The sequence below is a fragment of the Canis lupus genome, chromosome 19 (assembly GCF_048164855.1).
Source record: "Canis lupus baileyi chromosome 19, mCanLup2.hap1, whole genome shotgun sequence".
Taxonomy (NCBI): Eukaryota; Metazoa; Chordata; class Mammalia; order Carnivora; family Canidae; genus Canis; species Canis lupus.
Window position 1 is genome coordinate 20924247 of NC_132856.1, and position 23678 is coordinate 20947924.

Below are 23678 nucleotides of genomic sequence, written 5' to 3' on the forward strand. Positions count from 1 at the left end.
GAAATCTGATATCTCATCTTAAAATGATAGCATTGTTGACTTTTATGTTGAGTTGATTTTTAAAAAATATTTATTTATTTATTTATTTATTTATTTATTTATTTATTTATTTATTTGAGACATAGAGAGAGAGAGAGAGGCAGAGACACAGGAGGAGGGAGAAGCAGGCTCCCTGCTGGGAGCCCGACATGGGACTCAATCCCGGGACTCAGTCCTGAGACTCCAGGATTGCGCCCTGGGCCAAAGGCAGGCGCTAAACCGCTGAGCCACTCAAGGATTCCGAGTTGATTTTATAAATAAAGACCAAACAGTGCTTTCCTTCAGGTATTCTGAATAACTACGTCTTTTTCCTTTACTCTTTTTGGCTCCTTGTCTTACATAGCTCAAAACTTTAAAGGATAGAACTAGATACCCAGAAAACCACAGCCATATAGCAGCTATTATGTATCAGTAGTTGAATAGAAACTTAGCTCTTATTATATGGACTTAGCAGTTTATATTATTATTGTTGTTGTTGTTGTTATTATTATTATTATTATTATTGCTGGCTAAAGGCCAGCTAAATAAATAAATAAACAAACAAGTAAATAAATAAATAAAATTTAAAAAGCCACTATTCTGATCATCTCTTAGTGATAGGAGCCATTTCTTAAGTGCTTGAAGTTGAGTGTGCTTCAACTATGAGCTGGTCTGTCAGTAAGACATTGCCAAACCTGATCTGCTAATAGGAAAAATTCAAATAGCCAGTGGATTCTGATTTAAAATAGCTCAGTCTTAGAGCACCTGGGTAGCTCAGTGATTGAGCATTTTCTTCAGCTCAGATTGTGATCCCAGGGTCCTGTGATTGAGTCCTGCATGGGGCTCCCTGCAGGGAGCCTATGCCTGTGTCTCTGCCTCTCTCTCTCTCTGTATCTCTCATGGATAAATAAATAAAATCTTTAAAAATAAAATAAAATAGCTCAATCTTGTCTCTCTTTTGAGCTCTAGTAGCCTGAAATGGCACATCTGTCCAGAATAGGAAAACACTGCTACTAGTTTACCATCTCTCCCTCTCTCTTTTTTTTAAGTAGGCACCATGCCTAGCATGGCATCCAACATGGGGCTTGAACTCACAACCTGACATCAGGACCTGAGCTGAGATCAAAAGTCAGACACTTACCAACTGAGCCACCCAGGCATCCCAGTTTGCCTTCTCTTTAAAGGAAAGCTGGAGGAGTAGCCAGAGAAAGTGTTAAATAGTGTTTATTGCCCACCTGCTTGTTACTGGCATCCATATTTTTCTTTATATTGTCATTATGTTTCTCTGTGTTGTTATTGTACAGTCATTTTCCCTGAGGTAAAACATTCATGGTACTTGTCATTTATAATACAGGATACTAATTTTAAACTGCCTTCATGAGTGAACAAGAGATCTTGGTCCCAGAAGCCTTTCTTCCATGCATGGTTATGGTTGGCTTAAGGAAAGACCATGTCAATCTGGAGAATCCCTAACTCTTGGAGAGGCCTGTTAGTACATTGTAATAGTGTAAACAGTTACCGTGGTTACTGTGCAAGGCACCTTCTTTTTTCCTGCTTTGGATCAGGCAGCAAACTGGTTGAAAATGGTCACTTTCCTCCAGTGCCTTTGAGCAGAAAAAGTTTTCTCAGATGTGGCTTGAGCAGCTTTTTATACCTCTATGCTATGTGACAGCCCATGACTGGATAAAGCCCTCACAGGAGCCAGGTACTTTGAGTCCCTGAAGGCTTCTGGCCACTGGCCATGTGACAGCTTGGAGCAAGGCCAGTTTTTTTCTCTGCTGATAGCTGTTAGATAAGTGGTTGACAACCTGGGAGAAAGAGCAGTCTGTACAAAAGAGACTAAAAAAACTTGCTGCGCCTCACAAGTCTCCTGGCTGTGTAGCTATTGTAATTGTCTATGGTAATTTAGTGGGAACAAAAGAGACCCAAGTATGACCTTGGGGTAACAATACATATTGTTGGGGAAAGGATGATTTAAATGTACTTGCTGTTCTAGATTGTCAGCTGCCAGTAGCCAAGTTATCTTGTACCTTTTTTGTCACATAGCATACTGTGAAAATAGTTTGAATGAGACATACAGTGAAAACACAGCTTTCGAAGAGCGCACAACTTTCCCTTTCAAAATTGCCTTGCATGTGCTTTTCTAAAATTACCTGATCTAAATACTGCCTCTCGGTTGTTCAGAACTACAATTTAAAGAAAATTTAAATATGAATTAAAATTTTTTAGCATTCTTTGCCAATATTCGAGGGTTGGCTGTGTAGCTGAGTGTGTCTAACTTTGTGTTAAACAGATAAATATTTACTGTGGGGATATCTTGAAAAGAGGAAAGTTCAAAGGGCAAGTAACTGTAATCCCACATGTAAAACAGTGCTGGGCACACATCAGGTGCTCATATACTTTCTCAGTGAATGTAGACACACACGTTAATACCATTTAGGTGTAAATATATTTAAGGGTTTTTTTCCTATGTGTATTTGTCTTTTTTTTTTTTTTAAGGAAGTAGGGGTCAAAAGGTACAAATACAATGTAACTTCTCTTTATATTTAAAAAAATTGATTATTTTTGACATTTCTTATATTATTTTCTTTTATGATAGTGAAGATGTGGATTTGCTTGCAGTGCTTCACAAAGGGGCAAGCTTACTTGAGGCATGTCTGCTAAAGGAATCTATATAATTTCATTAGGGTAATGGTTGCCTTGGATTTTCATTACACATACGACCTTATTTCCAAACACTCCTATTTAGAAAACTGCATTTAGGCCTTCACACCTCATCCTTCTTACACCTGTCTCCCTAACCCTTGTCACTCTCTGATTTCCTCCTGACTCATCTGTTCCTCCCTCCACTTCCCTGCTTGAGCCATTTGCTCCAACCTAATGATCTTTTCCTATGGTTCCACAACCCACCCCATTTTAAGTCTCCTTTTTGGTCCTTTTCGCACCATCCTTCAAGCCAGCATGTCTCCGCTTTCTCTTCACTCAGTTATTTGCTATGAGGTCTTGCTCCAAATCCTGCATTTTCTATTAACTGGCTTAATATTAGTAAGGTGTGTGATCTTGAGGGGCAGTATTCTGGGGTGTCACACTATAGAGAGGCTTTTGAAATTTTCAAGTCCACAGTTTTCTTTTTTGTTTGTGGGGGTTATTTTTTGGTGGTTGGGTTTTTTTTTTCTTTCTTTCTTTTTTTTTAATAAAGATCTATGGTTAACTTTTAAAAGTTGAAATTGGTAGTTATAAAAGTAAACTCCTTCTCCCTGGACGCTGCCCTGAAAAAAAAAGAGAGAGAAACAGAGAGAGAGAGAGAGAGAGATTGACATATGCTTGCCCTGACATTTTCTTCTCTATGCCAATTAAAACTGTTCAAGAAATTCTTACACTTAGTTCTTACACAGTTCTCCCTTGATTTTTTTCACTTGGGATAACGTGGCTAACTTGGTTTTATCACTTCTGTGAGTTTTGATTATTTTTTTGCCTCCTATCATCAAACTCTGCCTTCAGCATTGCATACTTTGCAATGAAAATAGGCTTGCTGCGGGGGGTCCACACTAGTCATTTGATCTTGTTAACCTGGGCCACTCTAATATCCACAGTTCTGGCCTTGACTTAACAACGAAATGTAGTTTTAGGCCTTCTAAGATTTGGTTTCCCTTAACCAGTTGAGCACTGGGGGTTTTTACTGGCATTCTCCCCATCTGCGCGCGAAGAAGCTATATAGTTAAATTTTATTAAAAAAAGCATGGCCCCTGCTTTGAACTTAATCTTTAACTCCTAAATAATAAAAATGTGCTATAGACAGAATGCACCGAGAACACGTGGGTAGTGTGGTACTGTGGCTAGCTACAAGCCAGTAGGTTCAGAATTGGGATCCTATGAGTATTTTACAACCTTGAACTCCAGGTTCTGCTTCTGTGAAATGAGCAGGGGAGCTCTAGGGAGGATCAGCTGTTTTCTGTCCTCTTCCCTTGGCAGGGTTCAGTAAAGAGCTCTGAAGACTAGGAGGTGAACCTAGGCTTCCTGAAGGGTGAAGTCTTAGGCTAGGCCCTGAAGGCAGGCTAAGATGCATTAGGTGGAGTGGAGAAGAACAGGCACTCTGGGTGTGGGAGCCAGTTAAGCAGAAGACCTTGAAAGCATGTGCTGGGAGGGGACTTGAGGAAAGTAGTGCATAGAGAAGTGTGTCAGAGGGCTAGAAGGAGAGAGTCTGGAATGTGAGGAAGGAGGAAGATCTTATCCATGCATGAGATAATCAGAGTACAGGTGAGGATAGCTGCACCGGGAGTAGGGGAAAAGGACAGCTGTGAGGGGTGTTTCCAGGAAGAATCATCAGGCCTGGTGTATGAGGCCATGGGATGAGAGGAATTAAGAGGGTGTAAGGCAGGCGGTCACTGTGTGATTCATTCATTCATTCAAACAAGTCCTTGTGCTTTTTTTTTTTTTGTCCTTGCTCTTTTGAAATGTATTTTTCAGTGTTAATTGTGTTAAAATTTTAGTGGCAGCAATTTTGGCACCTTGAGATGTCGTTATGTAGCTCATGATTCTTTTATCTTGTCTAAAAGTCAAATGGGAAATGTCGATGAAAGCACATCCAATATCTTTAGGAAATCAATATACAGTATTTTATGTTTTGGGACTGTAAAGATAAGAATGAAACTGTTAAACTGAAAATGCTGTGTTTTACTGATCAAAGGAAGTGGTTCTACTATAGATTTGGTAATTTGCCTTATAGTCAGTACATTTAAGGGAATGTCATGAAGTTCAGGACACCTAGGAATTGTTGAGTTGTCAAAGGTTCTTTTTGTAGGCTTTCGTTGGGATTAAAATTAGGTTCATTTAATAATCAGGGGGAAGTAGTTAGATTGAACAAGACTTTAGTACTTGATGGCTTTTTTCCAAGTGATTTTGTCAGCTTATTTTTGAATGAGTGCTATGATATTTTAGTTTTCAGTCTGTGTTTTCTCCAGTTCTTTAAGGTGCAAAAATTTAAGTTAGTACCAGATAATTCCTTAAGGAAAAATGTTGACATAAAAAATAAAGAAGTTTAAAAACCAGAATTTAATTTTTCGTGGTGTTTTGAAAGCTTGAATTAGAAGAATATTTTATAATTAAAACTGCAATGCATTCAAATATTAGTGAAGAGAACATTCCCCTTTTTTGCTTAATGTACTTAGTTGTGTTTCATAGTGTTTTTTATAGTAACCATAATTAATCAGCTATGGAAATAGAGCATAATGATTACTCATAATTCTTAATGAAAGAAATAAGGAACTTTGGGCTTCATACTACTGATAAAGGAATGTTAAATATTCTAAAGACATGGTTAAGATTCTGAACTATTGTACATTTATTACTTCTCAGTATCTGAATTTCTCAGTTTAAGATAATCAGATATGTTTTTCTTAAGAATGACTTGATTATTAAAAAATTTCCTTTAGGTAAAAGTGCAGTCTTAAAGTGTCTACTGGATGTTCACAAAATTTTTCAGGAAAACGACCCCGCTTATATTCTGAACGATCTCTACATCTCAGACTACTGTGTGTGGATTCAAAAAGCCAAGTAAGTTTCAAGTTACTTATGAATTTTTTTACATGCTTCCATTTCTGAAAGGCCTCCTGATCTGGGAGGAAGCAAGTGAAAAAGCCTGAGAGGTAAGTTGTTATGATAAAGAAACCCCATCTAGCTACTAAACACATTAAAGAACATCAACATGAGGAGCTTGGTGAATTTGCTTTGGAAGGAGGTTATAGATGGTGAAAAGTTAATTTTATTGGGAAGCATGGTTCTAGCCTAGAAAATAGGCATGCACACAGACAGTTGTGAATATTCATTGCTGTGCTATTGACTGTCCAATATTAAATGTCAAGTTTCATACTTGGGTACCCCAACTTGTGTCTGCAGATTATTTAGAGTGGGGTGTGTATGTGTGTGTGTGGGCGTGCACGCACGTGCCCATGTGCATGTGGGCACCTGTGCAAACATCATGGGACACAGACCTAATGAGCTGTCCCCCCATTGGCTAATCTCTGGCTTACAGAATCCATTATTCAAAGTATAAGAAAGACAACCTTCAAAACTTAATAACATGATTCTTGGTAACACATGCATCTGAGGGACCAAACACTCACAAATGGGCTCCTTGCACGTGGTACGGGAGATTATACCGAGAGTGTTTACCATTGCCTCCCCCAGGGAACCATATGAAGTATAAAAAGGCAGAGAACTTTTATTTTGTGAAGAGAGTCAACAACTATACCCAAATTATCCATTTCAATAGCAGAAGACGATTAATTAAGAGTACACAAATAGAGTCTTGTGGGAGTGCTTCGTAGGTACTCCAGAAAATGATGGCACAGTATTATTCTTGACTTAGAAGAAAAACAATCATGATAGTTGTCCTATTGCTGTGATTAGTAAAGGAGTGCTTTATTATACCTTTAGTGCCTGTTTTGAGTGAGGTACTATATAGAATTTATATTTGGCCTTTGTTCTTGGGGAAGCAATTATATTGCAGAGTGAAATAAGACAAAAAGTTGAGGCTGTACGTGCTGTAAGAAGCTGAGGGTCTGCTCAGCTTAACGCCTACTACCATACAGCAGGTGGCGACGATGTTTGTGGTGGAAATCTCAGTTTCGCCAGATGGAAAATTGCATCTTTAACCCCTGAGGTCATCATGGCACATCATCACTTCATCTCATCCTCCTGCTAATTGAGCTTATCAAGTACCCTGCTGCCATTTCCTGTTGTTTTCATAATAAAATTAAATTGAAATAGTCTATTTGTGTGGGCTTAGGTTTTTCTTGTTCCCTTCAGGGTGAGAATTTTATAAACACATAATGAGCATTGAGGTTTGTGTGAGGATCCCATTTCTATGAGCGCCTCTTTTCTCTGTGGCATTCCTTATTAACTGGAGAGAAGATCAGGTTTCATTAAAGTAGAAGGGTGTGTGCCCTCATGTCCATGTGGGGATTAGCACACCTCCTTGTGCTTAAAAATCCTTTTTCGCTTGGTTTTAAGTTGCAGGAAATGAAATTCTTAGGTCCCTAATAATTGTTATAGTAATTTTTTCAAGGAGATATGATGTATTGGGAAGTGAGACAGAAGAGGAAAACCAGCAGGAACTCTTCAGATTACTTTGGAAAAATTTTTTCTACTTTACCAATTTGACCATAACTTTTTTTTCCCTAAATAGGCTGTATTGTTTTTCACTTCGCGTGTTATATTTTAACTCTGGTTGAGCCTGGCTATTTTTTCTCTCCCTTGAAATAATACATTTGTTCATTTCCTTGATTTTTATTAAATTTTCTAATTTGATCCTTAATTTTTAAAATACAACAAAATTGAGCCTTCCAATATCATCTTTACTGTGAACTATCTTGGCTTTAAATTAGTTATACTGTAGTTAATGTTCATGATTTTCATCTTTTACCTTCTGATTTCTTTCTTTTCCATTATAGTGTATCAGTGAAATCTGGCTCTTTATTTTTATGTTTTAAAATAGTTCTGTATTTTCCTTAATCTCTACTTGATGTTTTTGGTGATAATACTAAAGACTATAATCTAAAATATCAGACAAGTGCTAAATTATAATGAGCACAAAGAACAGCATTTCATTTTTATAGACACTCACTTTGGCAAAAAGTTGTTGGAATGTGGGTGGCAAAGTCATTCTTACATTGAATTAATGAAGTTAGGACAACAGTTAAAACCTAAGTTTTGCTCTATACTGTGTAGTTATTTTTCCTTGTGATGTCTGTGTCTTGTACATATTCACAGATTTTCAAAATGGAAGGTTCTGTATGCTTATTCTAAGTTACAGATGACAAATTATTTTTCTGAAAAGGAAAACTCTGCCATCCTTCATCAGAAGCTTCATTGGAAATTGCGAGTGTAGTGGTCACTACAGCACAAGTTCCCTGGGTGGCAGCATGAGGAAGTGATTTGCTTGAGGTCATGTAACCAATAAGAGACAACTGTGTGATAGTCTCAGAGTTTCTGGGTCTGGATTTTATGTTTTCCCAGTTAGGCCACCTAGATAACCAGTTTTCTTTACCCATGGCATGTGGGGGGCGGGGGGTGGGGGGGACAAAAAAACAAAAAAAAACAAAAAAAAACAAAAACACCCAAAAGAAGAAAACCCCTCCCTTTAGAGGGTTTTTCATTAGTAAGAGGAATTAATGATTCACTTGTCTTCCTCCTGGATAATCTAAGAGCACTTGATTTAAGAATTTATGGGCACACCTTATGCCTGCCTCATTTTGTAGTAATTTAAGTGTTTATTTCTTTCTCCCTCTGAAGTTTTAAAATCCCTGTGAATGGGCAGCCCGGGTGGCTCAAGAGGTTTAGTGCTGCTTTCAGCCCAGGGCTGTATCCCAGAGACAAGGGATCGAGTCCCAAATCAGGCTCCCTGCATGGAGCCTGCTTCTCCCTCTGCCTGTGTCTCTGCCTCTCTCTCTCTCTCTCTGTGTGTGTGTCTCTCATGAATAAATAAATAAAATCTTAAAAAAAAAAAATCCCTGTGAACAAGCACTTCTCTCGGCCCATCATAATGCCTTAGGAGCACAGTAAGTTTTCGTTAAATTGAATGGTACCTTAGTAGAGCCAATTAAAAGAGCACTTTTCATTATTTAAAACAAAACAAAACATAGCACTTTAAAAACTGCACGTTGTATCTTTTTTCCCCACTCTTACTTATTTTGACATTTTCAGCTACATTTGGTGGATTTTGCCCTTCCCTGATTTTTTTCCTTGTGGGCTGCACTTATCAGTAGCAGGGATAGTTCTGAGCCTCTGAAAGTCTACACCTTTTTGTATAAGTCAGGATAGAAAAGCATGAGCTGTAAAATACATTCGAGTTCTTCCTCTCATTGGCTGTAAGACTTTAGCAAGTCACTTTATCACTTTATTTAATGCAGCCAGTATTTATTTAATTTAATAATTAAAATTTGTATTTTAATATTTCCTTTAGTTATTTTCCAGAGCATTTTTTAAACCAGTGAAAGTAATCCTGCACGTATCATTTTGTAACTGTCTTATCCTTATAGTATAGTACCCCATAAATCATTTTCCTTTATAACATAATATCCATAGCATACTATTTTTAAAAAATAACTAATTTGTTTCTCATTATAAAAGAAGTATATGCCCACTGAAGAAAATTCAATACTTTATGGTTTTAATGCATGGTGTATGTTGAAACATGAGGGATTAAATAGGATATATTTTATTTTTGCTACATAGAAAAAAATTATTTTTTTAAAGATTTTATTTATTTATTCATGAGAGACACAGAGAGAGGCAGAGACACAGGCAGAGGGAGAAGCAGGCTCCTCACAGGGAGCCCAATGGCAGGACTCGTTCCCAGACCTGGGATTATGCCCTGAGCCTAAGGCAGATGCTCAACCTCAGAGCCACAGGTGTCCCTGGTTCTTTAAAAAAAAATTTTTTTTTAATGAAATTAAAATCTAAAATCTTGGCGGTCTTTATTCTGAATTTGAGCTAGTCATGAAAGTGTTAAATCACACCTTTCTCTCTAGTATAGTTTTTTTAGGGTAGTTGGTTATGGGGAAAAGAACCAAAATATCTTTGATGTGCTGACTCATTTAATATTGAACTGATAGTTTACTTTGATTAATACATTTGGTGCATTTATTATTTTCACTGCTTTTTAGCATACTTTGCTCCACCAAATCTTATTCTGTGGCCCTTTGAACACTAATGTGGAAAGTCTGAAGGGAAACCATTCTATCACTGAATAATTCTATCTCATTTGATAAATCTTGCACCTCAGTTATGAGTGAACATAGTCATTTTAGTCAATTTGGACAAAGAATTTGGACTGAAATCTTAAAATTCTAGGAAACTTAGGACCTCATCATTGCTTTATACTGTTCCTGTTGCTTCCTCTGTGTATGTGCTTTGGTGGGGGAGAGAGTTATGCTTCTGGGAGCAGCATAGATCTCTTCTTTGGGCTCTCTCTTCTTCTAGGGTTATCTGCCAAAAGACATGAGTTTGGGGGTAACTCAAATGCCAAGACAGAGGATCAGCATTGAGTGTAAAAGGAGAATTATTTATTTCTCCAACCACTAGTTACTGAGTCTTACTATATGCTAGGTATTGAGATTCGCAATGGGGCTACTCGGGTGGACGAGAGACACACCATCTTAAAGCTGATCTTGTAATGAGGAGTACAGATGTGAGGGGGACACAGTGCTGTAGCCTGATGGTGTCTATAGTTGGAAAGCGTGGATGCTGTGGAAGCACTTAGAAAGCCACATGTCTAGCCTTGGGGTAGAGGAAACAGCTTCTGGAAGAAACAGTTGAAGCTGAGAGTTGAAAGGTGAGTAAGAGTTGGTCAGTTGCAGATGGGAAAGCAGGGGTAAAGAGTATTTCAGGCAGTAGGGACAGAAGAATATGATTCTTACAAAGAGCTCAGAAGTTCACAATGGATGGGTCATAGTATAGGGATGGAAGAAAGAAATGAGGCCAAGGAGTTCATGTGGAGCATTGGCCACTTAAAGATGCTTGGACTTTATCCTGGGAAAGTATGGAGCAACTGAAGAGGTTAAGCCATGCAGTACTTGGGTGAATGATGTGATGAGATTCAGATTTGGCGAAGAGCCATCAGGTCCTGTTGTACGCAGTGAATTGAGTGGGGCAGAGCTCAGACTCAACACTGAAAGCCTCGCCAAATTGTGGGTGATGTGGGCAGAAGGCATAGACTGAGCCAGAGGAATGAGCAGGGAAGGAGACTGGTCAGATTTGAGAGGCGGATGAGCCAAAACTTAGTAATGACAGGATGTCAGAGAAGAGTGAGAAGAGGAAGCATCAAAGATCCAGATTTTGACTTGGCCAGTTAACGGGGCCATTGGAGGTGCACTTGCTGAAGTTAAACAAGAGTGGAGAGAAGGTGTAGGTGGAAGAGAAGACAGAAAGGAGGGAACAGGAGTTTTAGAAATGCTGATTTGAGGTCTCTAAGGAATATCCATAAAGAAGTAGTCAGGAACATTTGGTTCACAGCTGGAAAAAATGTGTGGAAGAGAATTTGGACAAAGAAGGGATATAAATTAATAGCAAAACATAAACAGTGGTATCTGGTTGCATAGTACTGTTCCACATATGAGTATAATAATAATCAGGAATGGATACATTCCAGGCTGCAAAATAGCATCATGCAGAGGAGCAGACGAATAAAACATGTAAGCAACGTGATGAACAGATTTCCTGGTTGTAGCTATGATGTGTTGGAAGGGCGAGAATGGATGTGAGGCTTCTTTGCATTTAGATCAGTTTTATCTATCCTTGTAATATCCCTTTATTATTGAATAAGAGAGTTCACAGTTAGTTTGGGGTCATGATGTTTTGCTAAGAGGACCACCTTTGAAATCCCTTTCTCTTTTTGATTATACAGGAGGAGCACACTCAGACCTTTATAGTAAGAAATGGGAGCTTTATTAGGAGGCTATAGGTTATCTTCTGGAACCCAGATGCGGGGAGTTTAGCTGGGCCTCGTGAGCTCTAGTCCTGGTGCATCAGGCAACTTCCTCTCCAGTGACATATGGTCTCTGATGTTGCTTCTTCCCACAAGGCCCTGCCACTCTTCTCTTTTGATGCACATGGAGAATGGCTAGTCCACAGCTGAATTCACCTATACCTGGTTTCAGGAGAGGGAAACTACGAGTCCCTTGCTTATAATTCCCAGAAGGAAGAATGTGATTGGCCCAACCGTGGGTCAGTGTCTTTTCCTGGTCCAGTTGCTTTGGTCACAGTGGGAATAGGGTGGGGATGCTCCCTAAGGTAGTACACACATGGTGCTGGGGCCCACTCTGTCACCAGTGAGTGGCATTCTCAGAGAAGGGGGCTTGCAGGGCTTGCAGGCGCCTTACGGGAGAACACTGCTATAATTCCGTGATGCTATTGTGTGCCACCGCTGAGGAAGAACCCTGACACTTTACCATCACCTATGTCACCGATATTCATAATAAAGATATAGCATTGAAGTTGGATTTCAGGACTGTGCTAAATTCAGGCACACCAGATAATAATCAGACACTCTAGGTGGTTTTACATTTGTATTGGAAGTTACTTCTGTGATAAATGGTAAAATGTTAAGCGTTACATTAGCTGCTAATGATTAGCATATAGAAATTTCAAGAAACAATTGTGCATAATTTCAAGCAAGTTAAAGCTCTCTTGAATTGAAATCATTCTTGGTTAAGGTGCTTATTCTGGCATGTCAAGTTGTTCTTTGGTTTTACTGTTTATTTTTAATTAAATCCACAAATTCATCCTGGATGGGTGTGGGTTTTATCTCCATAAGAAAAGATTAGTACATGCCAATATTCATTCACTTGTATCCCTTCCGTGGGGTTTCATATAGAAAGGATTTACTTAATGGTTCTTTACCTTATCACCAGTCGTTCAGCAGTGCCCACTGGGGACTGTTGCTCTTCATTAGACTTCTCTTACAAGAAATGTGCCAATAAATCTTAGGATTATGAATGTTCCTACAGATTTCAGACTAAAATGACTCTTTGTAAAGATACGAATGCTCCCTGTAACTATATGTATTGAGAAAACTGGCTAAAGAATTCTTTATCTGAATGTTAAAGTTGCGTGGGGGGGGGGGGGGAGGTTATTGGTTTTTTTGTTTTGTTTTGTTTTTTTGTGGGGTTTTTTGCTTATTATATTTTCTTTATTTGTAATTTTTCTCCTACTGTTTTTTTAAAGGTAAACTTTTTAGAATAGTTTTATATTTCTAAAAAATTTTTGAACATGATATAGAGTTCCCAAATAACCCACATGCAGTTCTTCTATGATTAACATCTTACCTTGGTAGGTGTATTTGTCACCATTGATGAACCATTATTGACATATTATTATAAACTAAAGTCCTTAGTTTATTTAGGTTTTCTTAGTTTTTACCTAATGGCTTTTCCTATTCTGGGATACCACATTTTGTTTACAAAGAATTGGAATTCAAAGCAGTAGTGATTATTGCACATTTTGATTATCCAAGAGCTTCAATGCTTTTGAAAGGTAATGAAATATTGCAGAGATGCTAAGATACCTCAGGAGCTTAATACAATAAATATTTGAACCTCAAGAACCCAGACTTTGAAAATGATAGGTTTGGCATATTTGAGAATTTTTAGAAATTTGGAAAAAAGTTTAATTCATATCTTATTTGTACTTCCTACATGTACTGTAGGCATCGTAATTATGCTATTGTAATGAAAAAATAGAAGTTTGTAAATATTAAATATAGAGTGAACAAGGCTTTTATATTTTTATATATTTTATATATTTTCTCAAGGTAGAGATTAGAGGAGGAAGTATGCCTGTGAGTTCTTATAAAAAACATGAGAAGTTTCAGAGGTGAAATAGGCAGGCTCTGAACTGGAAAACACACAGCATTTTTTGGTACAAGGAGGCTTGCAGGCATCAAGCACATTTTGGAGCCGTGACTGAGTGGCTGTGTTAGGTTTGTCTCTGTCCTTACTCATTTTTGGTCCCAGGTACTTGGCGCCACACTTCTCAAATCCTTGGTTTTGGCTTGCTGGAGCCAGGGCTTTTTACAGTGTATAATTAGCTACTGTGTGAGCAAATTGGTATTTTCCTTCACCTCCTTGTTCTGAGGCATACTCACCTATCAGACGTCTTGGGAGGATGCTCGCAGGATCAGGTGAGTTCAGGTAGGCTTGATTTAGTCTGGTCTTGTAAACTAGTATTCTCAGCTTCACGTAGAATTGTCAAAGTGCTTGGATTGTCTTCATGTCTCATTCAGAGAAGAGGCTTACATTGATTAATGTGGCATATGTGTGGTTATCGCACTTGGAAAGTGCTCTGTTTAAGGAGAGCTTTGTCAAGAGCGTCCTTTGAATGGAGTCACAAGAAAGCTTTTTTAAAAAACTGTCAACTTCAAGTACAATTTCCTTTTTCTTCTGCCTATTATGATTGAAACCCAATCCTTGTTATAACATAATTATCTCCACCGAAGCCAGCAGGGAATCGCTGCCTTAATGTAAGGGGTGTGAAGTCCCCTAAATAAATAGAGGATTAATTACACTCACAGCATGTTGTGAAGGTGATGAGATTGATTGTGATCATTTCACTTGTCCCATTTCCTGCTCTGACTACTTTTCTGAATAAATAGAAGCTGGGAAAATAATAAATAGAGCTACCAAGTGTATTGTCAGGACTGGAGTGGGGAGCAGACCTGCTTAAGGTATGGTTCCAGATTTTAAGTGATATATGATATTTATTTTAGATCATTTTATCAGTGATTGTTCACTTACCATTCTCAATTTAAGCAGCTTTCCAGGAAATAATTTTTAACCAAAAAAAAAAAAATTTTTTTAACAGAATGTTGAAAGAATTTGACAGACTATTTTAAATGAGTGGGTATCAACAAATTTCTGATTCATTTTTAAATGTTTTCACTTAGTGTGGCCTTTTGAAAGGTTTAAACTGAAGAAAATGTTAGCTGTTAAATGTTTGTATTGTCTTATAGAAGCCCTGTGCTTTTCTTAAACTTAATGATTAATTGGTACTTTTCATAAAGCACATCATGTTTTCTGTTTTTATTTTATGTTTGTCTTACCTCTTTCTGGATAAGTAAGTTTTTGTTATTGTTGTTTTTTTTTAAAGATTTATTTATTTATTCATGATAGACAGAGAGAGAGAGAGAGAGGCAGAGGCACAGGCAGAGGTAGAAGCAGGCTCTATGCCGGGAGCCCAATGCAGGACTCGATACCGGGACTCCAGGATTGCGCCCTGGGCCAAAGGCAGGCGCCAAACCGCTGAGCCACCCAGGGATCCCCCGAAGTAAGGTTTTAGAATGTTGTAAGATTGTGATTTTGATTAATACATTCATTCTCCAAAATTTTTATAGCAATGACCTCCAGAGTGAGGTGCACTTACCGCCTGGAGCACAGAGGACCATCTTTTTGTCATGGAAGAAGACTATAATAGGCATATCTGTTTATCTTAAAGAAATTAAGTTCATTAATATTTAACCTACAGATTGCTGGCAAAAATCATGTTTTGTGGGTCCCAGACATTTTTTTTTTTTTAGTGATGGGATGCTTGATCAGAAGTTGGGAGGAACAACCTTCCTTATTTCCAAAGAGAAACATCTATGTTTCTTCTGAATGATGACTAGGGAGGGTTTTCTTGTTTAATCCATTGGAAGTTAGGGCTTAGGGACTCTAGTTGGTCTCCGCCAGTTGCTTGAACTAAGTTGAAGACAGAAACTCACGTGCTGGAGCTTGAGATGCTTATACCAGATGTGAAGTGCTCATTCCCTGCTTTAGTTGTCTGTTGTGTTTGCCTGAGGGAGAAAAGGAAGCCTAACTTCTGAATGCAGAGTCTTTGTCAGGATGGCAGCACATATTTCCTCCAAGCACAAACAACTGAGCCTTATGTAGTCTTTGCTTTTGGGACTCTTGTGTTAATTTAAAACACTGAAGAACAAAAACCCACCTATCATTTTAAAAAGAAAAAAATGAAATTTGAAACAGATGATCATCTGTCTAGGAGTGGGATGTGATAGGGGTTTATTCTCAAGATATATGATTCCATGAAGAATGATTTTGTGCTTTCGTTGTTAATTACTGACTCAAGGACAAAAGGCCCAGAGAAACCTGGGCTGTAAGTGTTCTAAAGGGCAAAGGTCATGTTCAACTTGGTATCCCAGCACCTTAGCCAAAGGCATGCCGCTTAGTAATAACACTCTGTAAATGCTTATTGAACTGAAAATTTCCTTCCTAATTTAGCTAAAAGCTTCAATGACAAGAAGCAGCATTACCTTCTTTTTACACAGTACTCAGCCTGTCTCTTGTAGGACCTGTAGTGTGTGTCCTATTCTTCATATCCTAGCATAAAACAAGGATATATGCTCTGACTTACAGAGATGTTATGTATTAGGATAAATGATGAAGTTAACATGCTTGTTTACTTAGGTGAGTTGGAGGTGTGTAAGGGCCAGAGAATAGTGTATGGGTGTTTGAACGTGCAGGTGGATGAATGTTCAGCTCTCCTGCATGCCACCTATTTGTTGGTGTGCAACATGGGCCCAGAGTGTTGTACTGGGAATGCCAAGCACCTTCCCCAAGGAGTCAGGCTTTAGAATCGACCATCCCAGGGTCTGTATGCATCTGCTGTCCCCAAGTCTGGAGACATAGAGTGTGTAAGCTGATTGAGAAGGAAGAAGGTATTTCAGGCATCGGTTCCAAGATGTTGCCCAGACTCTCATCCTCAAATTACTCACATGACCAGGAGACATATTGAGTGATCTGTGATGTGACTGAAGGAAACAGGTATAGCTATTTGATTTCTTTTTTCTCATGGGGAGATACACCTGTGAAAATAGTTTTGTAGATCAATCCACTTCTATCTGAAATATTTATGTCTTTATTAATTATCAATACTTTATCAATTATTTATTAAAATATTGACTTATACATATTTCTGCTTTCTGTGACTCACTTGTTTTAAATGAATTTAGAGTCTGATTAAACCCAAAATTTATTGAGCACCTGGTATGGCCAGCATTGTACTCTGTGCTGGAGATAAGCAAGGTCAAGATTTCTGCATCAAGGAGCCCACTGTCTAGGAGGGTTAATGATGCTCTCCTATCATGGAAAGTCATAACTAGAAAGCTAAATGGAAAAAACAGCATATACAAAGCTGTATATGCTGAAGTGGGGAAATATTTATTTATTTATTTATTTATTTATTTATTTATTTATTTATTTATTTATTTGGGGGGGGGAATCATATTAAAACATATGGTCACAGAGCAAAAATCCTAGAAGGAAGCTCATTCATGTTAGTAAAAAATTATCTCTTTTTGATGGATTCATGGGCGTCTTTTCTATTTTATACTTATTAGTTAGCATATATTTTATTTTTCTCCCAGATACACATTTTAAGAAATTATGGGACTGTTACAAATGCTTGTTATTTTTTTCTTCCATCAAGTATAACAGTATATTATAGTATATTATAGATCTAAATTAAGTAGAGGCACCTAGGTGGCTCAGTGAGTTGAGCATCCAACTCATGGTTTCAGCTCAGGTTATGATCTCACAGGTTGGGGACCCAAGCCCTGTGTCCAGCTCCCTGCTCAGCAGGGAGTCTGCTTAAGGCTGTCTCTCTCTCCCTCTCTCTATCCCTCCTGCCGCTTGCATGCATGTGCACTCTCTCGAATAAATAAATCTGAAAAAAAAAAAAAAAAAACTAAAATGAGTGCAGTGGCCTCACAAGGCTCAACTAAATAAAATAAATAAATGAAAAAGAAAACCTTCATGCCATGAGTGAAATGAAATAAACAGAATAATTAGATAATCCATCAGTGCTGGTTTGAGATCTCTCAGATATGAACCACTTTGCATTTAAGTCAAGTGGTAATTTGACATTATTTTCAAATCAAGAGTTTCTCTCAATGTTTCCATGTGCCATTGTATTTATGAAATTACACAGCAGGAAAAAGACCACCATTAGAAGTCTACTGTGCATGTGTCCTTAGTCTCATAAGAATATGTCAAGCAAGGGATCCCTGTGTGGCGCAGCGGTTTAGCGCCTGCCTTTGGCCCAGGGCGTGATCCTGGAGACCCAGGATCAAATCCCACGTCAGGCTCCCGGTGTATGGAGCCTGCTTCTCCCTCTGCCTGTGTCTCTGCCTCTCTCTCTCTCACTGTTTGCCTGTCATAAATTAAAAAAAAAAAAAAAAAAAAAAAAAAATATGTCAAGCAATAGAATATACTTCTGTTATAGCATATTTGCCCTTTGTTTAAGCTTTTGTTAGTCTTGCGGCAGATATGTAGCACAGATTTGTAGTTCTGTGGTGTGCTTTATTCATGAGAGAGTAGAGGGCAGAGGGAGAGGGAGACGCAGGCTCCCAGGAGAACAGGGAGCCCAATGTGGGACTCAGTCCCGGGACCCTGGAACCACAGCCTGAGCTGAAGGCAGATGCTTAACCAACTGAGCAACCCAGGTGGCCCTGTGATGTGCTCTAAATGACAGGAATGCAGTATGAAAGTGATGTTTGTTCTGAACATCTTGTTTTCTTCAGACTTGTTCTTGCCTATAACCCAGACCACATACATACCTAGAGTTGTTTTTTGTGGATGTCATTTTTTGCTACCTTCCTGGAACCCAGAGATATTCTTTGGAGCAAAGAAGAAAACACCTTTACACGTGTAGTATTAAGTACCCTTGTGCCATTCCAAGTAAGCTTACCAGCCAACTTAGATTTTATTTCTATCCTTAGAGTATCCTAATGCTTCAGGAAAACAAGAGTTTTATTTTTAGTTCTTATTGGGAGAAATTGCCTTCATTTTCAACTTAATGTTTAAAATTATAGTTGTCAGCATATGTCCTATATTCTTGTTTTAATGGACACAGCAGTTAAAAGGATTTCACTTATGAGCTGTGTAAGCTAAAGCTGTCTGAATAGAACTATTGGCAAAGGCTCTCCACTCTATTAAATGCTGGATTAATTATAAAAACCAAGCTTTAAAAACTGAAGAAGTTGCAAAGCTTGTATTCTGAACACAGCAGCACTACACATACTTATGTTTCAGAAGCTTTACTAAAATCCACGATTTCAGGTGAAATTCCAAATCTAAAATGTTCAGAAGATAAATACTGGATTTATATTAACCTTTTTATCAGAAAGATCCAGTCATGCTCCCAGTTTGTAAAAGAACATTTTGTTTTTGTTTTTAAACAAAAGCTACACAGATCTTATCATCATCTGTGTAGGGCAGTATAACATTTTTCCACGGATCATATTTTTTCAAGGTTCCCCTACCAGTCTAAGATGCGCTTTCCCCTTGAGGCTTGGGAGTGAGAAGTGATGCCACTTACTTACCTTGTTTCATATCTGTTGGGATCTTGTTACCCTACAGTGGTATCTAGAGGGGTTGTGTTGTGACTGCTTTAGGCTTGAGTATCTGTTCTTCCATCCATCCATTTGTGCAACACATAGTTATGATGTCCTACTATGTGCAGCATTCCATGAAGATTCTGAGCCTAGGAAAAACTAGACATGGCCCCCACCCTCAAGGAGCTTACAGTCTAAGGGATGAGAATTTTCATCCAATAATCACCTGTGCAGAAAGTGAAATCAAAACCTTGGAAAGTGCTGGAAAAGAAAAGATGGTGGCTGAAATAAAGAAGAAGGAGTCCATGTGTGGGACTTGGGGTAGGAGAGATAACGGCAATAGATAACACTCCTAGGTAGTGTTTGGAAGTTTAATTATTATCCTTGGAGCAGTGGGAAGCCAGTGAAGGATATGGGCCATATGATAGGGGAGGAAGATCCCTGGGGAAGTAATGTGAATTGCTTGGGGCTGGAGTGTACCCTGACCAGGGAAGTAGCCTGAGGAACTAGAATGGGTTGGGGAGAGAAGGAGGGGGCACAGGGGAGCGTGATGTCTGGGTTTATGGCCTGCACAGCTGCACAGATGAAGAGCCCTAATTAGCGTAAAGTGATTCTCAGGCTGTTGGCTTTTCTTAGAGATTCTTCTGTGTACAGAACTTAGCCTCTTTGTGGGTGATTCATACTTCAGTTCATAATTCAGGGTAAGGGTTTTTTTTTTCTTTATCTCTGTTATTGTTTCCTTTATTATTTAAAGGAATTCTTGGACTCACGTATCTGTGGAAGGTTACCTTTTGTGTACCTTTTTGTTTATAGAGTTATTTTCTTAAAATATTGTCATATGAAATATAAGCTAATACAAGAATGCATAGAATATATATGTACATTTTTTTTTTATATGTACATTTTAAAGAAAATTAACTGAACATGCATGTACCCACCATCAACCTTAAGACATAGATTATCAGGGGTGTGCCTGGCTGCCTCAGTCAGAGGAGCATGTGACTCTTGATCTCAAGGCCAGGAGTTCAAGTCCCATGTTGGATGTAGAGATTACAAAAAAAAAAAAAAAAAAAGAGAAAAAAACTTTAAAAAGAGAAGAAAAGAGATAGATGACCTGACCAGTTTCCCAGAGGCTTCCTGAGGAATTGATCCCAATCATGTTCCCCCTCCTTGTGGTAACCACACCCTGAATTTTATGTTAATCATGACCTTGCTTTCTTTTATGGTTTTACCATCTATGATTACCCCAGTATGCGTTTTGCTGTTTCTCAACTATGTAAATGGAATCCTACTACGTGTGTGTTTTTCTCTTACTTGCCTCTTTGACATACATTTTTTCTTTTTCTTAGGTTTATCCATGAGGATATGTAGTGGTATAGTTTATTATTTTTTTCCTACTGTGTACTTTCTCATTGTCTGGTTATATTGCAGTGAGTTTATCTACTGTTCTCTAGATAGTTTGTTGGTAAATGGCTTCTTTCCAGTGTGGGTTCTTAGGAAAATATTGCTCTGAACATCTTAGTGTATGCTTCATGGTACACTTGTGTATATTTTTTAAATAAGCTCTATACCTGGGAATGGATTTGCTAGGATTTAGGGGATGGATGTAGGTGAGACTGTACTAGGTGATATCTAACAATTTTCCAAGATGGTGGTATCAGTTTATTTCTCTCTCTCTCACACACACACACACACACACACACACACACACACCAGTGAATGAGAGCAGAGTATGAGAACTTCCCTAGTTGAACCTCAACGTCAGCACTTGTTCAGATTTTAATGTTTGACAATCTGCAAGGGTGTTGAAAGAGTTCCTTTTGTCATTTCCATTTTCAATTTTTTTGAGAACTAATGAAGCTAAGCATCTCTTCATGTGTTTATGAGCCATGCGTGTTCCCTCTTCTGTGAGACGTCTGTCTGTGGTATTGCCTATCGCTCATTAGTGCTCTCTTTTTCTTTTTGATTTTCAGGATTCTTCTGGTATTCTGGATACTAGTCCTTTATTGGTTAAATATGTTGCAAATATTTTCTCCCAGTTTGTAGTTTATCTTTTAGGTTCCTTGTAGTGTCTTCATAAACAGAAGTTTTTAATTTTAATGTTGTAGAATTTATCAGTATGTTCTTCAGAGACATGCTTTTTGTTTCTCATTTAAGAAACTTTTTATGATGTGGATGTCATAAAGATATTCTCATAGAGTGTCTTCTAAAATTTTTATTCTTTTGCATTTAGCATCTAAGTCTTTGGTCCACCTGGAACTGATTTGGTGTATTTTATGAGACAGAGGATCCAGTTTCATTTTTTCTCATATGGATCACCTTACCCCAGCTTCATTTATTAAATAGTCCATCCTTGCCTCATGCATCCTGCAGCGCTCATTCTGCCATACATCAAGTTTACATATATACTCGGATCTGTTTCTGGGTTGTCCGTTCAGTTCCACTGCTTTAGTTGTCTGTCATGAACGGATACCATACATTCTTAATTACTGTGGCTTTCTATCTTAGAATCAGCTTGTCAAGTTCCATGAAAAACATTTTGATTGGAATTACTTTGAATCTATTAATCTGTTTGGGGAGACCGAAACATTTAGTCTTCTTCCATAACAGGGTATAACTCTGTATTTAAGTTGTCTTTGGTAGCTTTCAATAAAATTTTATCATATTTTCTTTAAAACCTTTGTGCATCTTTTGTTGGAATTACTGCTTTATAGTTTGTGTCACTGGTTAAATGATAATTTTTTTAAGTGACTTGCAAACTAAGGCATATAGAAATGTTAATTTCACATTTTTATATCTATTTCTGTGTCCAGCTATCTTACTAAACTCTGTTAACTATTATGCATAGGTTCTCTCCTGTTTTCTGTACAGGCAGTAGCAACACAAATTTTGGTTTCTTCTTTTTCAGTCTTTATATTCTTTCTTTTTCTTCATTCTTCATTTTACGTGTCCCGGCCACACCCTCCAGCACAGTGCTGAATAGGTGATAGTGGTAATATACTTCCTGTTTTGTTCTTTATCTTAAAGAAAATACTTGTGATGTTGTTTGCAGGCTTTAGTAGATAGCCTTTATCAAGTTAAGGAAAGTTCCCATTATTCTTAGTTTGCAAAGAGCTTTTGATCCTAAATGGTCATGAATTTTGTTGCATGTTTTCCCTCCTCTTTTGAAATGCCTCTTAAGGTTTTTCTTCTTTAATGTATTAGTGTAATGAATGGCATTTATGAAATTTCTAACTTAAGTTAGGCCTTGCATTCCTGGGACAAACCCATCTTGATTGTGATGTATTATTTAAATATGATTCTGGATTTGATTTGCTATGTTTGTGTATTGTGCACACCAAGAAAGAGAGATGGAGAGAGAAGGAGGGATGGAGGAGGAAGGAAGAGAGTGGAAGGAGGAGAAAGGGATTTGGCACATACTTTTCCATTCTTATAATCTTGTTTCCTTCTTTGTTCTCTGAGATAATTTCTGTAACTTGTAATGATCTTTCTTGATTCTTCAGTAAAATTTACCAAAAAAGCCATCTTGACTATATTCTTTTTGAGAAGATTTCTAACTATTCAATCACATTTTCCAATTTTAGAACTTTTCTGGTTCTGTTTCTCTTTAGTTGGTTTTGATAGGTTGTATTTTCTAGAAATTTGTCCACTTCATCTAAATTTTGAAAACTGGGATCCCTGGGTGGCGCAGCGGTTTGGCGCCTGCCTTTGGCCCAGGGCGCAATCCTGGAGACCCAAGATCGAATCCCACGTCGGGCTCCCGGTGCATGGAGCCTGCTTCTCCCTCTGCCTGTGTCTCTGCCTCTCTCTCTCTCTCTCTCTCTCTGTGACTATCATAAATTAAATAAATAAATAAATAAATAAATAAATAAATTTTGAAAACTATCTAACATAGTTATTCATATTTTCTCTCCCATTTTCTCTATAGCATCTGTACATTGTCTTACTGTAATAGTATATTGTATCTTATTATAATATTTGTGTTTTCACTCTTTTTTATTAATCTTGCATGGGAGTTTATTTGTTTAGTTTATCAAAGCACCAATATTTGCTCTTTTGGTCTTCTAGTTTTGTTTGTCTTCTTTTGCATTACTTTTTGCTTTTTATCTGTATCATTTTGTTCCTTCCATTTTGGGGTGTTTGTTAGGCTTCCCCCCCCCCGCCCCGACTTCCTATCTGGATGCTTACAAATTCATTAACTTTGAGCCTTCATTTAAGCCTATTTGTTTTCCTGCAGGTGTCTGCTTTGTGTGCGTCTCACAAGTTTTGAAATAAACTGAATTTTCATTATTACTCCATTCCTGATATTTTCTGATTTTACTCATGAAATGTGGATAAGTGTGTTTCTCCTTTCCACATGTATGTTTTTTTTTTCCCACACCTATGGGTTTTTAATAGTGATATCTTTGTTACCAATTTCTAACGTCCTTGTATTTCTGTCAGAGAATTTTACCATTCTTTTGAAATTTGTCGAGATTAATTTTATGTCTTGTATGTAGTCATTTTCATTAATTGTAAAGTTTGAAAATAATGTGTATCTTCTAATTGTTAGCTTCTGTGTTCTGTGTACATTGGATGGAACTTGTCAGTTGAGCAACTTAAACTTTTTATATCCTTGTTGATATGTCTGTTTCATGTGTCAGTTTTTTCACTGAAAGAGTTCTGTCAGAATCTCCTACTATGTTACTGAGCGTGTCACTTTCTTCCTGTAGACTGATAGTCAATTTTTACTTTATATTTTGAGGCATACTATTCATTGTTACTAGTTTATAATTGT

The 23678-nt window shown here is 37.8% G+C and overlaps 1 protein-coding gene across 1 annotated transcript in view; it reads left to right on the top strand.

The window, feature by feature from the left end:
- The window catches only part of SHQ1 (SHQ1, H/ACA ribonucleoprotein assembly factor), a 101859-nt gene that overhangs the window by 51718 nt on the left and 26463 nt on the right, over window positions 1-23678 (top strand). Inside the window, exon 10 of the mRNA XM_072785377.1 lies at window positions 5451-5571. Within this exon, the coding sequence (XP_072641478.1) occupies window positions 5451-5571 (121 nt within the window). The remainder of the gene's footprint in view (window positions 1-5450; window positions 5572-23678) is intronic.